The sequence below is a fragment of the Pithys albifrons genome, chromosome 2 (assembly GCF_047495875.1).
Source record: "Pithys albifrons albifrons isolate INPA30051 chromosome 2, PitAlb_v1, whole genome shotgun sequence".
NCBI classification, from domain to species: domain Eukaryota; kingdom Metazoa; phylum Chordata; class Aves; order Passeriformes; family Thamnophilidae; genus Pithys; species Pithys albifrons.
In genome coordinates, this window is record NC_092459.1 from 3,381,637 (window position 1) to 3,402,223 (window position 20,587).

Consider the following 20,587-nt stretch of genomic DNA (forward strand, 5'->3'; position numbering starts at 1 on the left):
TTCCCAGATTCTCTACCTCCTCCCCTACAAGCAATGCATATGAACAGACAATGGGGTTTGCAGTCAGACCATAACCAGCTGTCTCCACTTGTTTTTGCCTCACACGCTCTTCTGCTCCAGCGTGGGTCTGTTCTGCAGGCTACAGTGCTTTAGGATACACCCAAGTGTGCTGTGGAGTTATCCATGCATGAAAGGTGGATCTCAGCTGCCCAGTGGACTTGTTTGTGCTGCAGGTGCGCAACTGCCTCACCATGGTCCTCTCCATGGGCTGCAAGGGAATGTCTTCTCCACACATGCAGCAATCACTCCCTGTCCTTCCCTAGCCCTGTTTGCTGCAGGACTGTTTTTCATATTATTTTTCACTCCTCCCTGCTGGGCCATATTTCTTCCCTTTGTTACATATATTTTCCCAGAGGAACCATGACCATCACTGGTGGGCTGAGGTGTGTCCTGTGCTTTGTCCATTGGATTGCCTGGATCAGGCTTTCCCTGGCATAGAGCAGCCTTGACCTTGCCCAACTGACACTTCCATGGACCCCCACTCACCCCCCACTGGCCTGAGCACCTGTCCATCTACCTGTGGGTCAGTGTGGGATGAAAGCAGGATGAGAGTCAATGCTGCAGCTTGTACACAAACAAGTTAAAGTAGACCAGGAGAGCATTCACACAGAGCATTGCAATCGTGTTCAAGCTGGAAGTGAGGGAGAGAGAGAATAGACAGGGCTGATGCTGGAAGTGGGCTCTGCACCCACCTGTGCATCCTAAAGCCATTCCTACATCACTGTTTGTATGTCAGTGACTATCTCTGGAGAGTGACAGAGATCCACATGTTCTCATATCACTTATCAATCAATACACACCGTGTAATAGATTCTAATATTACACAGCTATAAAGCACTGGCAGAGACATCTCATCATAACACACAGGAAGACAGGCACACAAAAAAGCCATGTAAACCCAAACTGAAGCAAACTGGTGTTTTAGTTCAGTTCTTACAATCAGTGAATGTCAAAGCATTTGATGCAGGTTTGCAGTACTGTTATTGCCCTTTTTCATCCAGCCTATATGTACAAGGTCTAAAAGACATTGCTGTTCACAACAATTTAGCTCCAAGAATTATCTAAACTAAATGAGAATAATAATTTATTGAACTCATAGTAATATTGCTACAAAGAATTTGAGTTACATATTCTTAACCTCAGAGATGAACATCTGTATCATGTCCATTGGCTGGAGAGTTGCATTAAAAATTAATAGATTTGTTTTCTATAGAGAAATATCAACATTTTGCAAGGCCTTCAGGTCTTGCTACAGTTCCTACTTTATGCAATCCTTGCAGTTCACACAGGGCAGAATCCTTAGCAGTATCTTCTTCAGTTTAGGATTGCTGAAAATCAGAATAAGGGAATGAACACTTGGAAAAGCATATTGAATTAAGTAACTTAGAAACAACACATCATTTTCATTTTTCATTGAATAAACAAGAGTCAAAATCAAAGATATAAAGTTGATGCTGTACATTATTAGGAAGGAGAGAATAGATTTCATGGCTTTGATGTGGGCATCCATGCTGACGTCCTTCATGGAGTTTGTCTGCATGTTGCATTTGTGTCTCCAGAGAGAAAAGAGAAGGAGAAGGGCAGAGAGGATGACTGCTGTGAATGAAGTGGCAAAGAGAAAGCCAGTGATAAAATAAATGGGGAAAAAGTATTCCTCTCTTCTGATATTTGCTTTCCAAATAATTCCATGGCAGGTCAAAGTGGCTTTGTTCCTGAGCCCTTTATCAACGATATCATAGACAAGGATTCCAATCACCAGGGAGAAAAGCTCTGATCCCAACAGGAGCCAGGGCACAATCCGATCAGTCTTTTCTTTCAGGTAGATGAAGAAGCTGTTCCTGAAAATGGCAATTTTTATACAATAAAAACCACAAAGACAGGCAGTAACCCACAAGTTGGAACAATTAAAAAAGCTCTGAGTACTCTGAACTAGTGGAAATATGGGGTAAACATAAAGGTAATTGGGATAAATTACTGAAAGAAAGGAATTTATCCATGCAATGCACAAATACCAGAACCTAGAGCATCCCAGAAAGAGCAAGATCTTCTCAATAGAGTTCAAGGTTTTGTTTTTGATCCAGACCATGCAAATCACAGAAACAATCAAAGCGTTTATCCACATGCCACCAAATGCCTCAAAGGTGACGATGGCCACTACCATGGCATTGTATGAGGTGACATTGGATATGTCTGCAGAATGACAGCCTTCCATGGTCGCAGCTGGGGAGCAGTGCTGTGCTGGACAAGGGGGCTGTTGCACCAATGCCAAACACAGGTCAGTGGCTGCTGTTCCCTGAGTGCCACAAATGGCAAGAGGAGCTTTATAGAGCTACTGGTGGGGGGGATGTTGGTGCTGTTGTTGTTGAGAGCAGGGCAGGTGCAGGGATGTAAATGTGCTGGGTATTCTGTTACTTGTTGTTGGTGTTACTCTTCACTATTTGAATTTTGCTTCAGGGGGGTTTATTAGATGGCATAAAGAGCAGAGATGTTTTTCTGCAGTGGACAGTGTTGTGATTGTGTGAGTGAGCCATGTTTGATCCCTGTCAGGCTTCAGGATAGGTGTTCTTCTGTCCCTTGGCCACCAATGACACTCTTGCTGAGCAGGGTGTTCTCTCAACAGAGCACAGTCAGGGCAGTCACTGTACTCTTTCATCATGGAGCTGCCTCATCTTGGAGCTGCACAGCTCAGCTGAGGTGCTGGAAAACTGGTGTTCCTTTTGATCCTTGACAGTCATTCAAATGTCTATTAGATTTCCTCCTGGTAATGTCTTAAGATTAAGTGAAGAACCACATAGTGGTGTGGGTGGGAAGGCACTGATAGGACAGCTGAATGTTTTTTCTTCTTGGGTTAAGTTAAATCATATGCAGGAACAAGATAGAAATCATCATGAGTCCCTGTGCAAGGGCTCCAATCTCATCTACTGGCACTACGAGATGTTTTAGGGATGAGACCATGCTGGGTTCCTGCCTCACATAAATGCTCTCAAGCTTACAAATTAATTTCTGTCCTGAAAGCTGTATGTTTTTCTAACAGGCAAGGTGTGTTAAGCTTTGTAGGGCACCAAGTGCCCTTGGACTCAGGTTAGTACAGGATCTTGCATATTGGATGTCTCACGTCAGTACTACAGGTAGCAGGGAGATCTCAGCTGATGTTGTGGTGTAACAAGGGAAACTTGAAATCACAGCAAAGAGGTCTGTGGCTACAAGAAATGAACCACCAGTAATTTCCCTTCAGAATAATGATTCCCTTTATTTTCTGGGGGAGAGAAATGCAATCACTGTGTTCTGTGAATATTCATATCACATGTGCTCCTGTTTGGATGGTTTTGGGATGACCCTTGTACATTGGTGGAAAATAACAGAGGAAAATTCATGGGTTGATATAAATGCAGATGGGTAATTCACAAAAAACTGACATAGATAAAACAGAGTTCAATTGGATAAAATTACTTGAATTTATTGCCAGTTGAAAAGTAAGTAGAGTGAGGAGGAACAAAGACTAAGCTGGAGCCTGCTGCCTCCACCTCCCATTCATCCCAGACTCAATCTCACTCCCTTATTCCCAGATTCTCTACCTCCTCCCCTACAAGCAATGCATATGAACAGACAATGGGGTTTGCAGTCAGACCATAACCAGCTGTCTCCACTTGTTTTTGCCTCACACGCTCTTCTGCTCCAGCGTGGGTCTGTTCTGCAGGCTACAGTGCTTTAGGATACACCCAAGTGTTCTGTGGAGTTATCCATGCATGAAAGGTGGATCTCAGCTGCCCAGTGGACTTGTTTGTGCTGCAGGTGCGCAACTGCCTCACCATGGTCCTCTCCATGGGCTGCAAGGGAATGTCTTCTCCACACATGCAGCAATCACTCCCTGTCCTTCCCTAGCCCTGTTTGCTGCAGGACTGTTTTTCATATTATTTTTCACTCCTCCCTGCTGGGCCATATTTCTTCCCTTTGTTACATATATTTTCCCAGAGGAACCATGACCATCACTGGTGAGCTGAGGTGTGTCCTGTGCTTTGTCCATTGGATTGCCTGGATCAGGCTTTCCCTGGCATAGAGCAGCCTTGACCTTGCCCAACTGACACTCCCATGGACCCCCACTCACCATCACCTGGCCTGAGCACCCTGTCCATCTACCTGTGGGTCAGTGTGGGATGAAAGCAGGATGAGATTCCACACTGCAGCTTGTACACAAGCAAGTTAAAGTAGACCAGGAGAGCATTCACACAGAGCAAGACAATCATGTCCATGCAGGAAGTGAGGCAGAGAGGACACAGAGGGCTGCTGTGAGAAGTGGGCTCTGCACGAACCCGTGAACCCCATGGGAATACCTGCATTGCTTTTTGTGTGTCAGTGACCACTTCTGGAGACTGACGGGGATCAACATGTTCTCATATCAATTATCAGTCACTGTCAGGGAGTGGTGCAGGTTCTAATATTACACCCTTAAAAACTACTGACAGAGAAATCTCATCATAGAGAAGGAGATGGGCTGTGACGATGATTGCCATGAATGAATTGGAAAAGAGAAAACCAATGTTAATAAAACTAGGGAGAAAATGTTCGTCTAGTCTGTTACTTGCTTTCCAAATAATTCCTTGGAAGGTCAAACTGAAGTTGTTCCTGAGCCCTCTAACGATGGTTTCATAGACAAGGATTCCAATCACCAGGGAGAAAAGCACTGATCCCAAAAAAAGCCAGCGCACAATCCTGTAAATTTTTACTTTCCGGTAGATGAAAAAGCTGTTCCTGAAATTGGCAGTTTTTATACAATAAAAGACACAAAGACAGGATGATACCCACAATGTGAAACCATTAAATAAGTTCTGAGCACTCTCAGGTAGCTGAAACATGTGAACAATAAGGTAATTGGGATAAATTTTTGCAAGAAAATAATTTAGCCATGCTATGCACAAATACCAGACCCCGGAGCATCCTAGAAAAAGCAAGATCTCATTGGAGTTCAAGTTTTCTTTTTGACCCAAGCATTGCAAATCACAGAAACAATGAAACCATTTATCCACACACCAGCAAACCCTTCAAGGGTGATGATGACCACAGCTGTGGCACTATATGAAGTGACATTTGATTGCTCTGGAGAGTGACAAGCTTCCATGGTTGGAGCTGGGGAGCAGTGCTGTGCTGGACAAGGGGGCTGTTGCACCAATGCCAAAGTCAGGTCAGTGGCTGCTGTTCCCTGAGTGCCATGTATAGAAGAGGAGCTTTACAGAGCTGCTGGTGAGAGGGATTTTGGTGCCACTGGTCTTGAGAGCAGGGCAGGTGTAGGGATGTAAATGTGCTGGGTATTCTGTTACCTGGTGTCACTGTCAATATTTGAATTTTGGTTCAGGAGGGCTGTGTTGGGTGACACAAAGAGTAGAGATGTTTTTCTGCAGTGGAGAGTGTTGTGATTGTGTGAGTGACCCATGTTTGATCCCTGTCAGGTTTTAGGAACTGGATTCTTCTGTCATTTGGTCCTCTTCAGTGACCAATTAGATAATTGCTGCAGTTGATAGAGGTCAGAGCACTATCCTGGTGAATTTCCATTTCCTGATACTGCCTGTTCTCTGCTTTATGCTTTGATTTGAATTTCTTCTGCTTTGCTGATAGAACAGGAGACATGGTGTGAGGTTGGGTGGTTTTTGTTTGCTTCTGTCTTTCTTTTTTCTTTCCATATATATGTGAGGAGTTATAACAACCTGTCTGAAGATGCACTGTCTGTGCTGGGACTGTGCTTGTGCAGGAACATTACATGGAAATGTTACACCAGCAGGACCAAACCACAGCTGAAGGTTGGGCTCAGCTCTGTGTGAGTAATCTAACACCTATACAAAGAACATAAAAGTATAAATCAGAGTCTCAAAGACTGGTTTTTCAATGAGTGGAATGTGTGGATTGGATGCTTGAAGCACAGCTGTCAGCTTTCCATTCAAATGCAACCCATCACTCATGAAGGGGAAAGAGTCTCACAGTCTCTCTATTTACCATCCCATGTGCATATTTTGGATGCCCTTTTGCATCTCAAATGGAAACAGAACCCTGTGTTTCTGCACCTGGATGGACACACAGCTGTGTTGGGACTGGAGAGACATCACAGAGAGACTGAATTGCTTGGTTCAGGCTGAACCTCTTCCCTCTTCAGAATCCCTTTCTTTCTCATTTTATGACATGGGGCATCCCAGATGATTAGCCTTGGTTAGCTCATTTCTTAGGCTGTTGGTTGCCTAAGTTCTGGCCAAAGCCATCACCCCTGTATATCAAGGGCAACGCACAAGCATGTTGATGTCACTAAGAGCTGGAGAGGAGTGGTGTGAGAAACAGCTCCCACTGAGGGAAATTTCCCATTGCCCACTGTATCCCAGCTGAAAGCCTGAGGAAATAAGACTTCCTTATGGAGTCCCTGTGTTACTTGCATTACATATAGGCTGATTTTTCCCCCCAGCTCTGCATGCTGCTCTTGTTTTGTGTGCCCTTGTTCCTGCTGGCAAACTGGTATCAGTGAACCTGGTGGAGGTCTCCAGATGATGAAGGCAGGTAAACTTGATCTCAGGAACCTGCATGTTGATTTACTGCACTCTTCCTGCCTTATCTCTTATTAACAGCTGCAACGCAATAGAAGCAGGGAGGAAATAAAGATACTTTACAAATAAAAATGTTGAGAGCGTCCTCCTTCTTTTTTAATTTTTTAAAATTAATTTTGGTCACTCCTTAAAATTTTGAAGAATTTAGGATTAAAACCTAATAGTAAATGAGTCTTAGAATCCTATTAATATCTCCTGGTTTTACACTTCATAAATAGGAAAAAATTAATGCTTCTTTTTAAGGATATCTATATTGTTATGGGTTAGCAAAGTAGGCCTAAATTTAGACTTTAAAGTTCAAACCAGGCCTGGGATTGTCAGCTGACTTCAGCTGATCTGGGCTTGCTAACAGCTGACTTCTAGCCAATATTATTGTATTCCATACCATACTACATCATCTCAAAAGGGGTAATATCCAGTGTGTGGGTGTGGCTTGGTCAGTTCCATCATGGCTGCACTAGGAAGAGAACGTCTTGCAGCTCCTGTCTTGGAGTAGGCCTTGCTCCTGCTGCTGCTGCTACTTGCCTTTTGTTTAAGTTCAGGGAAGTAGAAATACTTTGTTGTTATACTTTCTCTTTCTTGCAGGGTGTCTTTTAGAGTGCTTATGAATCTAGAGTAATGGGCTTTGTATTAACTGGGGAGTGGGAGGTTATATCTTGTTATATATATATATAACTTGTGTGTGTGTGTTATATTGTAGTTTTCTCTCAAGATTCTCTTTTCTGTATAAATACATGTAGTTAGTTTCAGCATAAACCTGGTTTAGAGGGTTTTTTTTCCCTCTCCCCCTTTTTCCCTTTTCACTCTGTCTTGGACAGTTGGTGTTTTCCCAGCTCAAACCAAGACACTATATCTATATACACACATGTATATATGTACACACACACACATATATATAAAGTGTATATATATATTTATTCATATATGTATTTCTATATTTATGAGACTGATATTTGCAACTATTTCTGACAGAGCTGCAGAAGTCCTGAGTGCCTACCAAATCAGAGCCCTGCAGTAGGAGGCAAGTGTTTGCCTTCTCTTGGACAAGACTTACCCTCGGTGTTTTCATTTCCAGATCCTGGCAGTGCTGGGGCCAGGAGGGTCTCTTGAGGAGAGGTTGGTGCTGCACAATTTGGGGTGCATGGTAGGGTTTCCTCAGGTGTTGGCGGCAGCAGAGTTTTAGCCAGACTGAGACAAAATCCCTGACCCTGTTGTTGGGCCTCATGAATGGAGGTGTGACTGTGCTGTGCTCACTCTTGTTTTCTCTCCAGAGCAGAGGTGGAGAGCAGAGACTACTACAGGACAGGTGGATTGAAAGGAGTCTACTTAGACCAGAGAAGAAGAGTGGGAACACAAGGGAGAAGAGCTTGAGACAAACACAAATTTTTTTGGCTGAGAACAATGTTACTATGGAATATACTCGCAATGGCTTTTCTGTGGGAAAAGGAGTCAGAGAAGCCTTCTGCTCATGGAGGTGCATTAAAGGTTGTTGTCAAAAGGCAGCAGGGTGAAAGCTCAAAAGTCCCTTATAGACAGAATCCATGTCCAGCTGGGCTGATGCTACCCTTGACATGATGCTCTGGAGATCAATGTGGATACACCTGAATTCTGCAGAGCTTCAAGAAACCTCTGATGTTTGGGCTGCACACATGGCATACATTCTCCCTCTGGGAGGACAAGAGCCAAAAGAAAACCTGCTGAAAAGCATGAAAAACACACCCTTGACAACTGGTGGGAGGCAAGGTGCCACTCTATGCCTGAGACAATGACAGAAATGACCAATTCAGGTTCTGCTCTGTTCTTGCTGGAACTATTTCATGACAGTTAACCAGAGGCAGCTGCCAACCTTACCATCTGCTCCTTCACTCTCATTCCACTACAGGGGAGGGCTGGAAAACATGAGGGAATGTCTTGGTTTGAGATAAGCAACTGCCAACCCCCCCAAGCACAGAGAGAAAAGCCTCCCTCCTAACACCAGGGAAAGGGAGGAAAAGAGAGGGGAAAGAAAAAAACACTTCAAACTGCATTTATACTAAATCTACATATATTTTTCACAGAAAGAAAGAGACAATTAGAAGAGAGTACAAATATACACTCACACAAGTCTACAACAACAAGTTCCCCACGTCAACTTCTTAACAAACACACAAATTCTACTGTCCTAACTACACATTACTTAAGAAGAAGCTTATTCCCCAGGGAGACAAACCCAAGCAGAAAGGAGAGACCCAGAACAACACATTTTACTTTCCTGAGGTACCCTGTGAGCCAGTGGTGGGCCTGGTCCTCTCCATCCCCCCTGGGACAGCATCGTGCGTCCTCCCCAGAGGAGGGCTGAGAAGCGACTGCCTTAACCACTCCCACACTGGTTCCTCCTTCCCTGGAGATGATGTCATAATGTGGTATGGAATACAAAATTACTGGCTAGAAGAGGTCAGCTGTTAGCTCAGCCCAGCTCAAGTCAGCTGACAGCTTCGGCCTAGTCCAGACTTCAGGGCCCAAATCTAGGCCCACCTAGGTGAACCCATAACAGGGAAAAGCTCATAGATTGGGCTAAAGCCAGGGAGATGACTTGCCAGGTACTGTCATGGAGAAAACAGACTCAAATCAGGAAAACAATTTAATTTATTGCCTATAAAAACAGGTAGGGTGACCAGGAAGAAGCACAAACTTCAGACCCCCTTCCCTTCCCCCCTTCTTCTTTACAATCCAAAATTCAGTCCTGCAGTCTTGGTTTCTCTTCCCCCTCCTCTACAGCTGTACAGCAGGGTGGGGAATGGGGTTTGAAGTCAGTTCATGATGAGTTTTCTCTTCCACTCCTTCCTCCTCTTACTCTTCCACTGCTCAGATGTGGATCCCACCCACAGGCTGCTGTCCTTCAGGATTTTCCATCTCCAGAGTGGGCTGTCCATAGGCTTCAGCCTCTCAATGTGTACCCATCCCACCTACACTGTGGGACAGACAGTGACACAGCTGATAATGTTACAAAGAGTAGAGCCACAGCAGAAAGAAATGTAAACCAAAAGAGTGATAAACCTTTGGTTCAATTCATTCAATACCAAAATATTTGTGGCAGTTTTGCAGTATTGTTATTGCCATTTTGCATCCACGCCATGTTTGAGGTATAAAATAATTGGCTATATTTTGATAATTTTGTTTAAAGAATTACCTAAATGAAATACTAATTGGAATTTATTACACTCATTTCCTTCAAAGTGTTTGAATGCTAAAGTCTTTACTTCATTGGTAAAGAGAGAACATCTGTATCATCTACACTGCCAGGAGAGTTGCCCTAAAGATTAAAGCACTTGTTACCTATAAAGAAATATCAACATTTTGCAAGGCTCCAGCTTTCCTTACACTTCCTACCTCATGCAAATCCTGCATTTCACACAGGGTAGAATCCTTAGCAATGTCTTTTCCAGTTTGGGATTAATGAATATCAGAATTAGGGAATCAACACCTTGAAAAGCATACATAACTACAGAAATAGGAAAGGTCATGTGAATCTGGTTCTTCATTGAATAAATCAGAGCCAAGATCATAATAATGAAATTGATGATGTACATTACTAGGAAGGAGAGAATACATTTCATGGCTTTGATGTGGGCATCCATGCTGAGGTCCTTCATGGAGTTTGTCTGCATGTTGCGTTTGTGTCTCCAGAGAGACAAGAGAAGGAGAAGGGCAGAAAACATGACTGCCATAAGTGCAGTGACATACACAAACACAATGATAAAAAAAGCAGGGGAAAAATGTTCATCCATTGTGATAATCTGTATGAAATAATTTCCGTGACTGGTGAAATTGAAGTTCTCACACTGTGTTTTATCAGTGGTGTTGTAGACAGCGATTCCAAAAACCAAGGCTAAAGGCAGTGAACCTGACAATAGCCAGGGCACAATCCTGTCAATTTTTACTTTCAGGTAGTTGAAGAATCTGTTTCTGAAATTGGCAATTTTTATACAATAGAAGACACAAAGACAGGCAGAAAACCACGTGTTCAAGCACTGAAAAGCACCATCAACAGCTGAAAGTAACTCAAGTAAAGGAGAGACATAAAAGCAATAGGGATGAATTGTTACAACTAAGTAATACAGCCATGCAATACCCAAATACCAGAACCTGGAGCATCCCAGTGACAACAAGATCTTCTCATTAGAGTTCAAGGCTTTCTTTTTGACCCAAGCATTGCAAATCACAGAAACAATGAAAGCATTTATCCACATGCCAGCAAATGCCTGGGGAGCAAAGATGGCCACAGCTGTGGCACCATAGAAGGTGACATTTGATTGCTCTGGAGAGTCACAGGCTTCCATGGTCGGTGCTGGGGAGCAGTGCTGTGCTGGACAAGGGGGCTGTTGCACCAATGCCAAACACAGGTCAGTGGCTGCTGTTCCCTGAGTGTCACAAATGGCAAGAGGAGCTTTATAGAGCTGCTGGTGGGGAGGATTTTGGTGCCACTGCTGTTGAGAGCAGGGCAGGTGCAGGGATGTAAATGTGCTGGGTATTCTGTTACCTGGTGTCAGTGTCTCTGTTGAGTATTTGAATTTTTGTTCAGGAGGGCTGTGTTGAGTGACACAAAGAGCAGAGATGTTTTCCTGCAGAGGAGAGTGTTGTGATTGTCTAAGTGACCCATGTTTGGTCCCTGTTAGGGTTCAGGATCTTGGTTCTTCTGTCCTTTGGCCATCCGTGATGCTCTTTCTGAGCTACTTATTATCGCAGCAGAGCACAGTCAGGGATGTCACTTTTATCTCAGTTTTCAGGACCTGCAAATTTTAACTGAGATTCTGTTACTAGAGTTCATTTATCCTTGTCAGGCATTGAAGTCCCTGCTAGTTTTCCCCATGGTAAGATAAAGTAAGGCGCCACATTGCTGGATGGGGAAGGCCATTGAAGAAAATTCAGGACCTTCTTTACCCAAAGTTCAAGATGAAACATATAGAGGAAAAGGGCAAAAATTGGCACAAATCTTTGTGGAAGGCTTCACATCTCATCTGCTGGCAATGTGAAAAGTTTAGGCTTGGGACCATGCTGGCCTTCCCCTGCCCTGAAATCCTATCAAGGTTATAAATGTATTTCTCTCCTGATAGCGTTGGGGTCATGTTATAGTTTGAGGTGGCAAGATGCCAACTGCCTGGTAGCCAGTCAAAAAGTCCAGTCCCAGAGAAGGAGAGTGAGGGAAAAGAGCAGAAATGAGGCTTTGAACACAGTGAGGTTTTTATATTTATACGGAAAAGAGGAGAACTTAACACAGAATATGAAATAACACACAGTGAAAGGAAACAACAACACCATCACCGAGGTCGCCCCAGCTAATAAGCAAAATTCCAAACCAACCAAAACTCGTCCCCAAAGGAAACCTCCCAGCAAAAGGGAAGGAGAAATTAACAGGAAAATGTTCACCTCCCTGAGTAAACAATCGCACGGATGGACAGCAGGGCCTGATATCAGCAGTCAGGGAGCAGGAACCCTCCTGGTCAAAAGCCTGGACTGAAAGAGAGAGAAACTCCCCCCTCTTTGCTTATTATACTCCCCGACACTTCCTGATGATGTCAGATGATATGAAATACCTCTTTGGCTGCTTAAGTCAGATGATACCTGTCCCCTCTAATCTGTGTCACATCCTTTGAGGCCTGCTAAAAACTGAGGCCTAAATGGGGACCTATGCTGGCTAAAGCCAAAACTACCACAGGTCATTATCTTGGTTTGGCCTCAATTATGTAAAAATATTGCTTCTTTCACAGTTGATGATGTTGGTGTAGGGCAGAGCATTTGCTTGAGAGAATTTTTGTTTCTTCCCATGGCCTATTCTGTGCTTTATGTTCTAGTTTGAGTTTTCTGTGTGTTTGTTGACAGAACCGAAAACATGGTGTAGGGTCAAGGTTTGGGTTTCTTACATTTTTCTTATTGTTTTTGATTTCTGCTTCCTCTCTCTATAGATATAGATATAGATATAGATATATAGAGATAGAGATAGAGATAGAGATAGATAGATAGATAGATAGGCAGATAGATAGATAGATAGATAGATAGATAGATAGATAGATAGATAGATGAGGAGAATATAAATTATTTGAAAAGCAGAGGGTCTGAAGAGGAAATGAAAGAGTATTTATCAAAGTGATGTTTTCTTATTGGTAATTGCTGTTCATGTGAACTGACATCAACAAGAGTAGATTGAGCATGCACCACTAAAAGAAGTATGTTGATGTCATTAAGAGCTGGAGAGAAATGCCCTGAGAAACAGTTGTTGTGGAGGGAAATTTCCTGACCCTCTTATCCCGCCATGATGGGTGATTTGGAACTAGATGATGCTTAAGGTCCCTTCCAACCTAAACAATAGACTTGTGTTAATTGCATTAAGTACAACCTGATTTTGTCCAGTTCTCCAGGCTGCTTTTATTTATTTTACTGTTGAGTTTTGTTATGTTAAGGCCCTTGTTTCTGCTGTGCAACTACTTGTTAGCTGTCCCTCTGCTCAGTAATATTTTCCATGGCAAAACCGTTGTTAACTGTTTCACTAATCAGTCACAAAAGCTTGGAATGTGACCCAAAGCAGTTTTCCATGGAGTGCCAGGTCTGGGCAGCCCCTTCCACTGACCTCTGACATCTCCTGTGTGTCAGCTTCCCTGGGCTGGGCACATCACTGCATCTCTCCATGTGGGCTGTGCTGGGGGATAACATGTCCCCTGCAGGTCCAGCTGAGTGGGGCTGGTGCACAGGGCAGTGGTGCTGTGCTGGGTGTCATGTTCTCAAGGCTTCCATGGAGCTGGCAGAAGGTATCTGCAGTGTGGTTTGCTGGGACTGCCTTGTTTAGTGTGGTGACATCTGCCAGATGCTGGTTTTGCTTGCTGAGCCTTGTGGTATGTGGGGCTGTGAGGGATGATGTTGCATGGGATGTGGGGAATAAGACGGTTCTTCCGGGGTCTTCTTGTGAAATCAGTTTGAACTGTCATTTCAAAGGTTGAAGTGCATGAGCACCAGGTGGGAGGGAAGGGAGGTGTGGTGGTGCCTGTCCTTTGAAGGCCTTTTTGTGGGGATATGTGTGCAGATGAGGTTCTTAAGATGTGCCTGCAGACCTGAGTGACATTTCTGGAGACAGAAATGACCAATTCAGGTTCTGTTCTGTTCATACTGGAACTATCTCATGTTTAGAGGACGTGCTGGGGACAGTTGACCTTGGGCACCTGCCAGACCCCCACCCAGCCACTCCTTCCCTCTCACCCATACACTCATCAGGGTGGAAGATAGGTTGGAAAAGCTCATGAGTTGAGATAAAGACAGGGAGACCACTCACCTGGTACTGTCATAGAGAAAACAGACTTGAATTGCAGAAAAAAATTTAATCTATTGCCTGTTGAAACTAGAGTGGGATGATGAGGAAAAAAGACAAATCTAGACCCCCTTTCATCCAACCCTCCTCTTCAACCGAGGATCAGCTTCACTCCTCACTCCAAGATTTCACCTCCTTCCCTGCATCAGTGCATATGGACTGGGAATAGGTGTAGCTGTAAGTTCCTAACAAGTTTTCTCTTCCACTCCTTCCTCCTGATGCTCTTCTGCTCCAGTGTGGGTCTGTCCCATGGGCTGCAGCCTTTCAGGATAAGCGGGGTCCATGGTGATGTCTCCATGCACTGCAATCCTTCAGGATACACCCACCACAACTACTGAGCTGTGGGGTCATCCAGGGATTGCAGGTAGGTCTTAACTCCACCAGGGACCTCTGTGGGATGCAAGGACTCAGCTGCCTCACCATGGTCCTCTCTAGGGGGTCCAGGGGAATGTCTCTGCTACCTGGAGCAACCATTCCCCTTCCTTCCCTGGCCCTGTTGCTGCAGTTCAAAGAATTCGGATGCAGTTTTCTTAAATTAAATGGGGAAGAGTGAACATCTCTGTCACCTACACTGCCAGGAGAGTTGCATTTGAGATTAACTGACTTGTTTTCTATAAACATTTTGCAAGGCTCCAGCTTTTCTTACAGTTCCGAGGTCATGCAACCTTGCATTTCACACAAGTCAAAGGCATTAGCAGTGTGTTTTCAGACTGGGCTTTCTGAAAGTCAGAATAAGGGAATGAACGCCTGGAAAAGCAAACAGGCATGCATAAATAAGAGGCATCATGGGCTTTTCCTCCTCTGTTGAATAAATCATTGTCACAGACAAAGATCTAAAGTTGATGTTGTACATTACTAAGAAGGAGAGAATAGGTTTCATGGCTTTGATGTGGGCATCTGTGCTCAGGGCCTTCATGGAGTTTGTCTGCATGTTGCGTTTGTGTCTCCAGAGAGAAAAGAGAAGGAGAAGGGCAGAAAAGATGACTGCCAGGAATGTAGTGGCAAACACAAACCCAATGATAAAATAAACAGGCAGAAAATGTTCATCTCTCCTTAATTTCACTCTCCACAAATTTGTTCAGCCATCAAATGGTCACTGTGTGGTTTATCAGTAATATCATAGGCAGGGACTCCTGCAACCAGGGAGAAAAGCAATGACCCCAACAAGAGCCAGGGCATAATCCTGTCAATTTTTACATTCAGGTAGGTGAAGAAGCTGTTCCTTAAATCGGCAATTTTTATACAATAAAACCCACAAAGACATGCAAAAACCAAAAAGTCAGAACAATGACAATAACTTTTGAATAACTGAAAGAACTAACTGGATTATGGGATGAACATGAAGATAATTGAGATAAGTTATTGAAAGAAAGGAATATACCCATCTAATGCACAAATATTAAACCTGGAGCATCCTAATAAGAGCAAGATCTCATTAGAGTTCAAGGTTTTATTTTTTTGACTGAAGCCATGCAACGCCCAGTAACAATGAAAGTGTTTATCCACATGCCACCAAATGCCTGGAGGTCACCATACCCTCATTAGGGTCTCCATCCCCACACTGGGGTCACTATCCCCTTCTCAGGGGTTTCACAATAGTGGATAACCTGGGAAATAATGTCCATGGTTAAATCCACCCCTCGGCCTCATCCACCTACAGGTGGCCTGAGGCATCCTGGGCCCATTGAGCCAGGAACAGCTCTCCCTTATGCCAGTCCAAGTGTGATGTTCCTTCATTAGCTCGGCCTTTGGGCACATGATCATCCACATGATGAATCTTTACAGATTCTACTTAAGCAGCAGTTTCAGCCACACACCAACAGCCCACATGGGCCTCTCTGTGCTTCAAAAAATCATCTTTTATCAGTCCAGCCACCCTCAGAGGGGCACTGACTGTCATCTACAAGTCAGTGTAGAGGTACAGTCTTGGCTAGTTTTCTGTTTCAGCAATGTCCAGTAGACTTGATCGTTCTCCTTCTCCTCTCGACTGGAGGCAGGGGGGCTTAATTGCTGTTCTTGGCTCTGTTCTGGGATCTCTGCTTCAACATGTAGACAGCTTTATACCAGCTTTCTTACGTTTTGATTTCCATACCTGGACTTCAAGCACAGAAGTAGATGCACTGTCCCACCTTCTCATGCCTTTCCCCTGGTCACACAGGAAGGATGACAGTTCACCATGTGACTCACGCTTGGGGTTTGCTCTCTGCTGAGGTGAGGCAGGAGAGGAAAACAGCTTGCTTTGGCTGTAAGGCTTCTCCTTGCAGTGGCCACATTCACAGCAGGTACGAGTTGAGCTGTTTGAGGAGGAACCCTTTTCACTCTGTCTTGGACAGTTGGCGTTTTGCCAGCTCAACCCAGGACAGTTATGATGGCCACAGCTGTGGCACCATATGAGGTGTCACTGGGTTGCTTTTGAGAGTGACAAGCTTCCATGGTTGGAGCTGTGGTGCAGTGCTGTGCTGGACAAGGGGGCTGTTGCACCAATGCCAAACGCAGGTCAGCGGCTGCTGTTCCCTGAGTGTCACTTATGGCAAGAGGAGCTTTATAGAGCTGCTGGTGGGGGGGGAGGGGGGGAACTTTGGTGCCGCTGCTCTGGAGAGCAGGGCAGATGCAGGGATGCAAATGTGCTGGGTATTCCCTTACGTGATTTCACTGTCTCTGTTCACTATTTGAATTTTGGTTTAGGAGTGCTATGTTGGGTGACACAAAGAGCAAAGATGTTTTTCTGCAGTGGGCAGGTTGTTGTAATTGAGTAAGTGACCCATGTTTGATCCCTGCCAGGTTTTACGAACTGAGTGCTTAGATCCCTTGGCCACCGATGACACTCTTGCACAGCAAGACCACAGTCAGGACAGTCACATTACTCTTTCATCCCAGAGTCTTGGAGCTGCGAAGTTCAGCTGAGATGCTGGAAAACTGATGTTCCTTTTGATTCTTGACAGGCATTAAAATCTCTATTAGATTTCCCTGTTGTAATTTCTTAAGATTAATTCAGGAACCTCATAGTGGTGTGGATGCTAGGGCACTGACAGGGCAGTTGAATGTTTTTTCTTCTGGGGTTCAGTTAAAATTTTTGCAGGAAAAGCATTGAAATCATCACAACTCCCTGTGTAAGGACTCATCTGCTGGCAGTATGAAACATTTTAGGGATGAGACCATGCTGGATTCCTCCCTCACCTGAACACCATCAACCTTACAAATGAATTTTGGTCCTGAAACCTGATGGAAAAATAGTGAAGGAAAATTCATGGGTTGATATAAATGCAGAGAAATGACTCACCAATTACTGTCATAGATAAAACAGACTCAATTTGGAAAAAATTAATTGAATTTATTGCCACTTGAAAAGGGAGCAGAGTGAGGAGAAATACAGACTAAACAGGAACATGCTGCCTGCACCTCCAATTCATCCCAGGCTCAGCCTCTCTCTTTCATTCCCAGATTCTCTACCTCCTCCCCTATAGCAACACATGGGAACATAAAATGGGGTTTGCAGCCAGACCACAACCAGCTGTCTCCACTCCTTCTTTCTCACAAGCTCTTCTCCTGCTCCAGTGTGGGTCTGTGCCATGGGCTGCAGTTCTTCAGGATACACTCTAGTGTACTGTGGGGGTTTCCATGGGCCAAAGGTAGATCTCAGTTGCTCTATGGACTTTTGTGGACTGCAGGTGTGCAGCTGCCTCACCATGGTCTTCTCCATGGGGCAGCCTTGACGTTGTCCAACTTAGACCCCCACGATCCCACTCACCAGCACCTGGCCCGAGCACCCTGTCCATTTGCATGTGGGTCACTGTGGGATGAAAGCAGGACAAGATTCCACACTGCAGCTTGTACACAAACAAGTAAAAGTAGACCAGGAGAGCATTCACACAGAGCAGGACAATCGTATCCATGCAGTAAATGGTCCAGAGAGGACACCCAGGGCTGGCATAGAAAGTGGGCTCTGCACCCACCTGTGCACCCCATGGCCATTCCTGCATCGCTGTTTGTGTGTCAGTGACCACTTCTGCAGAGTGACAGGGATCAACATGTTCACATATTACTTATCAACTACTGCACACAGTGATACAGATCCTAATTTTACAGAGTTATAAACCACCAACCAAGACATCTCTTCATATCACACTGGAAGACAGACACATCACAGAGATATGTAAACCAAAACTGAAACAAACTGGTGTTTTAGTTCAGTTCTTACAATCAATGAATGCCAAAGTATTTGTGACAGGTTTGCAGTACTGTTATTGCCCTTTTTCATCCAGCCTATATGTACAAGGTCTAAAAGTCTTTCCTATTTACAACAATTTAGCTCCAAGAAATATCAAAACTAAATGAGAATAATAGTTTATTTAACTATTAATAACATTACTACAAAGAATTTCAATTACATATTCTTAACCTCAGAGATGAACATCTGTATCATCTCCATTGGCTGGAGAGTTGCATTAGAAATTAATTGACTTGTATTCTATAGAGAAATATCAACATTTTGCAAGGCCTTCAGGTCTTGCTACAGTTCCTACTTGATGCAATTCTTGCAGTTCACACAGGGCAGAATCCTTAGCAGTATCTTCTTCAGTTTAGGATTGCTGAAAATCAGAATAAGGGAATGCAGACTTGGAAAAGCATATTGAATTAAGAAAATTGGAAACATCATGTCATTTTCATTTTTCATTGAATAAACAAGACCCAAAATCAAAGATATAAAGTTGATGCTGTACATTACTAAGAAGGAGAGAGTAGATTTCATGGCTTTGATGTGGGCATCCATGCTGACGTCCTTCATGGAGTTTGTCTGCATGTTGTGTTTGTGTCTCCAGAGAGAAAAGAGAAGGAGAAGGGCTGAGAGGATGACTGCTGTGAATGAAGTGGCAAAGAGAAAGGCAGTGATAAAATAAATTTGGAAAAAGTTTTCCTCTATTCTTATATTTGCTTTCCAAATAATTCCATGGCAGGTCAAAGTGGCTTTGTTCCTGAGCCCTTTATCAAGGAGTTCATAGTCAAGAATTCCAATCATCAAGGAGAAAAGCTCTGATCCCAACAGGAGCCACGGCACCATCCTGTCTATTTTTTCTTTCAGGTAGATGAGAAAGCTGTTCCTGAAATTGGCAATTTTTATACAATAAAAGACACAAAGACAGGCAGAAAACCAGAAGTCGGAACAAATAAAAAAGCTCTGAGTACTCTGAACTAGTGGAAATATTGGGTGAAAATAAATGTAATTGGGATAAATTACTGAAAGAAAGTAATTTACCCATGCAAGGCACAAATACCAGAACCTGGAGAATCCCAGAAAGAGCAAGATCTTCTCAATAGAGTTCAAGGTTTTGTTTTTGATCCAGACCACGCAAATCACAGAAACAATCAAAGCGTTTATCCACATGCCACCAAATGCCTCAAAGGTGACGATGGCCACTGTCATGGCATCGTATGAGGTGACATTGGATATGTCTGCAGAATGACAGCCTTCCATGGTCGCAGCTGGGGAGCAGTGCTGTGCTGGACAAGGGGGCTGTTGCACCAATGCCAAACACAGGTCAGTGGCTGCTGTTCCCTGAGTGCCACAAATGGCAAGAGGAGCTTTATAGAGCTGCTGGTGGGGGGGATGTTGGTGCTGCTGTTGTTGAGAGCAGGGCAGGTGCAGGGATGTAAATGTGCTGGGTATTCTGTTACCTGTTGTTGCTGTTACTCTTCACTATTTGAATTTTGGTTCAGGGGGGTTTATTAGATGGCATAAAGAGCAGAGATGTTTTTCTGCAGTGGAGAGTGCTCTGATTGTGTAAGTGACTCATGTTTGGTCCCTGTCAGGCTTCATGGTCCAGGTTCGTCTGTCCCTTGGCCATCAATGACACTCTTGCTGAGCAGAGTGTTCTCTCAACAGAACACAGTCAGGGAGTGCACTCTTTCATCCCAGACTCTTGGAGCTGCAAAGTTCAGCTGAGATGCTGGAAAACTGGTGTTCCTTTTGACTCCTGACAGGCATTTAAATCTTTTCTAGATTTCCCCATGGAAATGTCTTAAGTGAGGAACCACATAGTGGTGTAGGTGGAGAGGCACTGATAGGACAGCTGAATGTTTTTTCTTCTGTGGTTGAGATAAAACTCATGCAGGAACAGGGTAGAAATCATCATGGGTCCCTGTGCAAGGGCTCCAATCTCATCTGCTGGCACTATGAGATGTTTTGGGGACGGGACCATGCTGGGTTCCTCCCTCAACTCAATACCCTGAAGCTTACAAATTTCTATCCTGAAAACTGTGAGTTTTTCAACATGAAAAGTGTGTTAAGCTATGTAGGGCATCGAGTGCACTTGGACTCTAATTAGTACAGGACCTTGCACATTAGACCTTACACTTCAGCACCACAGGTACCAGGGTGATCGCCGCTGATGTTTTGGTGTAAGAAGGAAAACTTGAAATCCCAGCAAATGGCTCTATGGCTACCAGAAATGAACCACCAGTAATTTCCCTCCAGAATAATGATGCCTTTTTTTTCTGGGGGAGAGAACTACCATCACTGTGTTCTGTGAATATTCATATCACATGCTCCTGTTTGCATGTTTTTGTGATGGCCCTTGTACATTGGTGGAAAATGAGGGAGCAAAACTCATGG

At 44.1% G+C, this 20,587-nt stretch overlaps 3 protein-coding genes and 2 pseudogenes across 3 annotated transcripts; all 5 read right to left on the reverse strand.

Moving 5' to 3' along the window:
- Nucleotides 1-1,318: 1,318 nt before the first annotated feature.
- LOC139668237 (taste receptor type 2 member 40-like) lies at nucleotides 1,319-2,272 on the reverse strand. The gene has a single exon (XM_071547760.1). The coding sequence runs from the start codon at nucleotides 2,270-2,272 to the stop codon at nucleotides 1,319-1,321; it is 954 nt and encodes a 317-aa protein (XP_071403861.1).
- Nucleotides 2,273-4,463: 2,191 nt separating this feature from the next.
- On the reverse strand, nucleotides 4,464-5,176 carry LOC139668537 (taste receptor type 2 member 9-like; annotated as a pseudogene).
- Nucleotides 5,177-10,006: 4,830 nt separating this feature from the next.
- LOC139668239 (taste receptor type 2 member 123-like) lies at nucleotides 10,007-10,960 on the reverse strand. The gene has a single exon (XM_071547763.1). It carries the CDS (start codon nucleotides 10,958-10,960, stop codon nucleotides 10,007-10,009), a length of 954 nt encoding a protein of 317 aa, XP_071403864.1.
- Nucleotides 10,961-14,668: 3,708 nt separating this feature from the next.
- On the reverse strand, nucleotides 14,669-15,370 carry LOC139668539 (taste receptor type 2 member 114-like; annotated as a pseudogene).
- A 3,126-nt stretch (nucleotides 15,371-18,496) lies between these two features.
- LOC139668240 (taste receptor type 2 member 2-like) lies at nucleotides 18,497-19,450 on the reverse strand. Its single transcript, XM_071547764.1, has one exon. It carries the CDS (start codon nucleotides 19,448-19,450, stop codon nucleotides 18,497-18,499), a length of 954 nt encoding a protein of 317 aa, XP_071403865.1.
- Nucleotides 19,451-20,587: the final 1,137 nt, after the last annotated feature.

What these genes read in the sequence shown, in the direction of transcription:
- LOC139668237 (XM_071547760.1), bottom strand. Translation starts at nt 2,272, where the DNA reads ATGGAAGGCTGTCATTCTGCAGACATATCCAATGTCACCTCATACAAT.
- LOC139668240 (XM_071547764.1), bottom strand. Translation starts at nt 19,450, where the DNA reads ATGGAAGGCTGTCATTCTGCAGACATATCCAATGTCACCTCATACGAT.
- LOC139668239 (XM_071547763.1), bottom strand. Translation starts at nt 10,960, where the DNA reads ATGGAAGCCTGTGACTCTCCAGAGCAATCAAATGTCACCTTCTATGGT.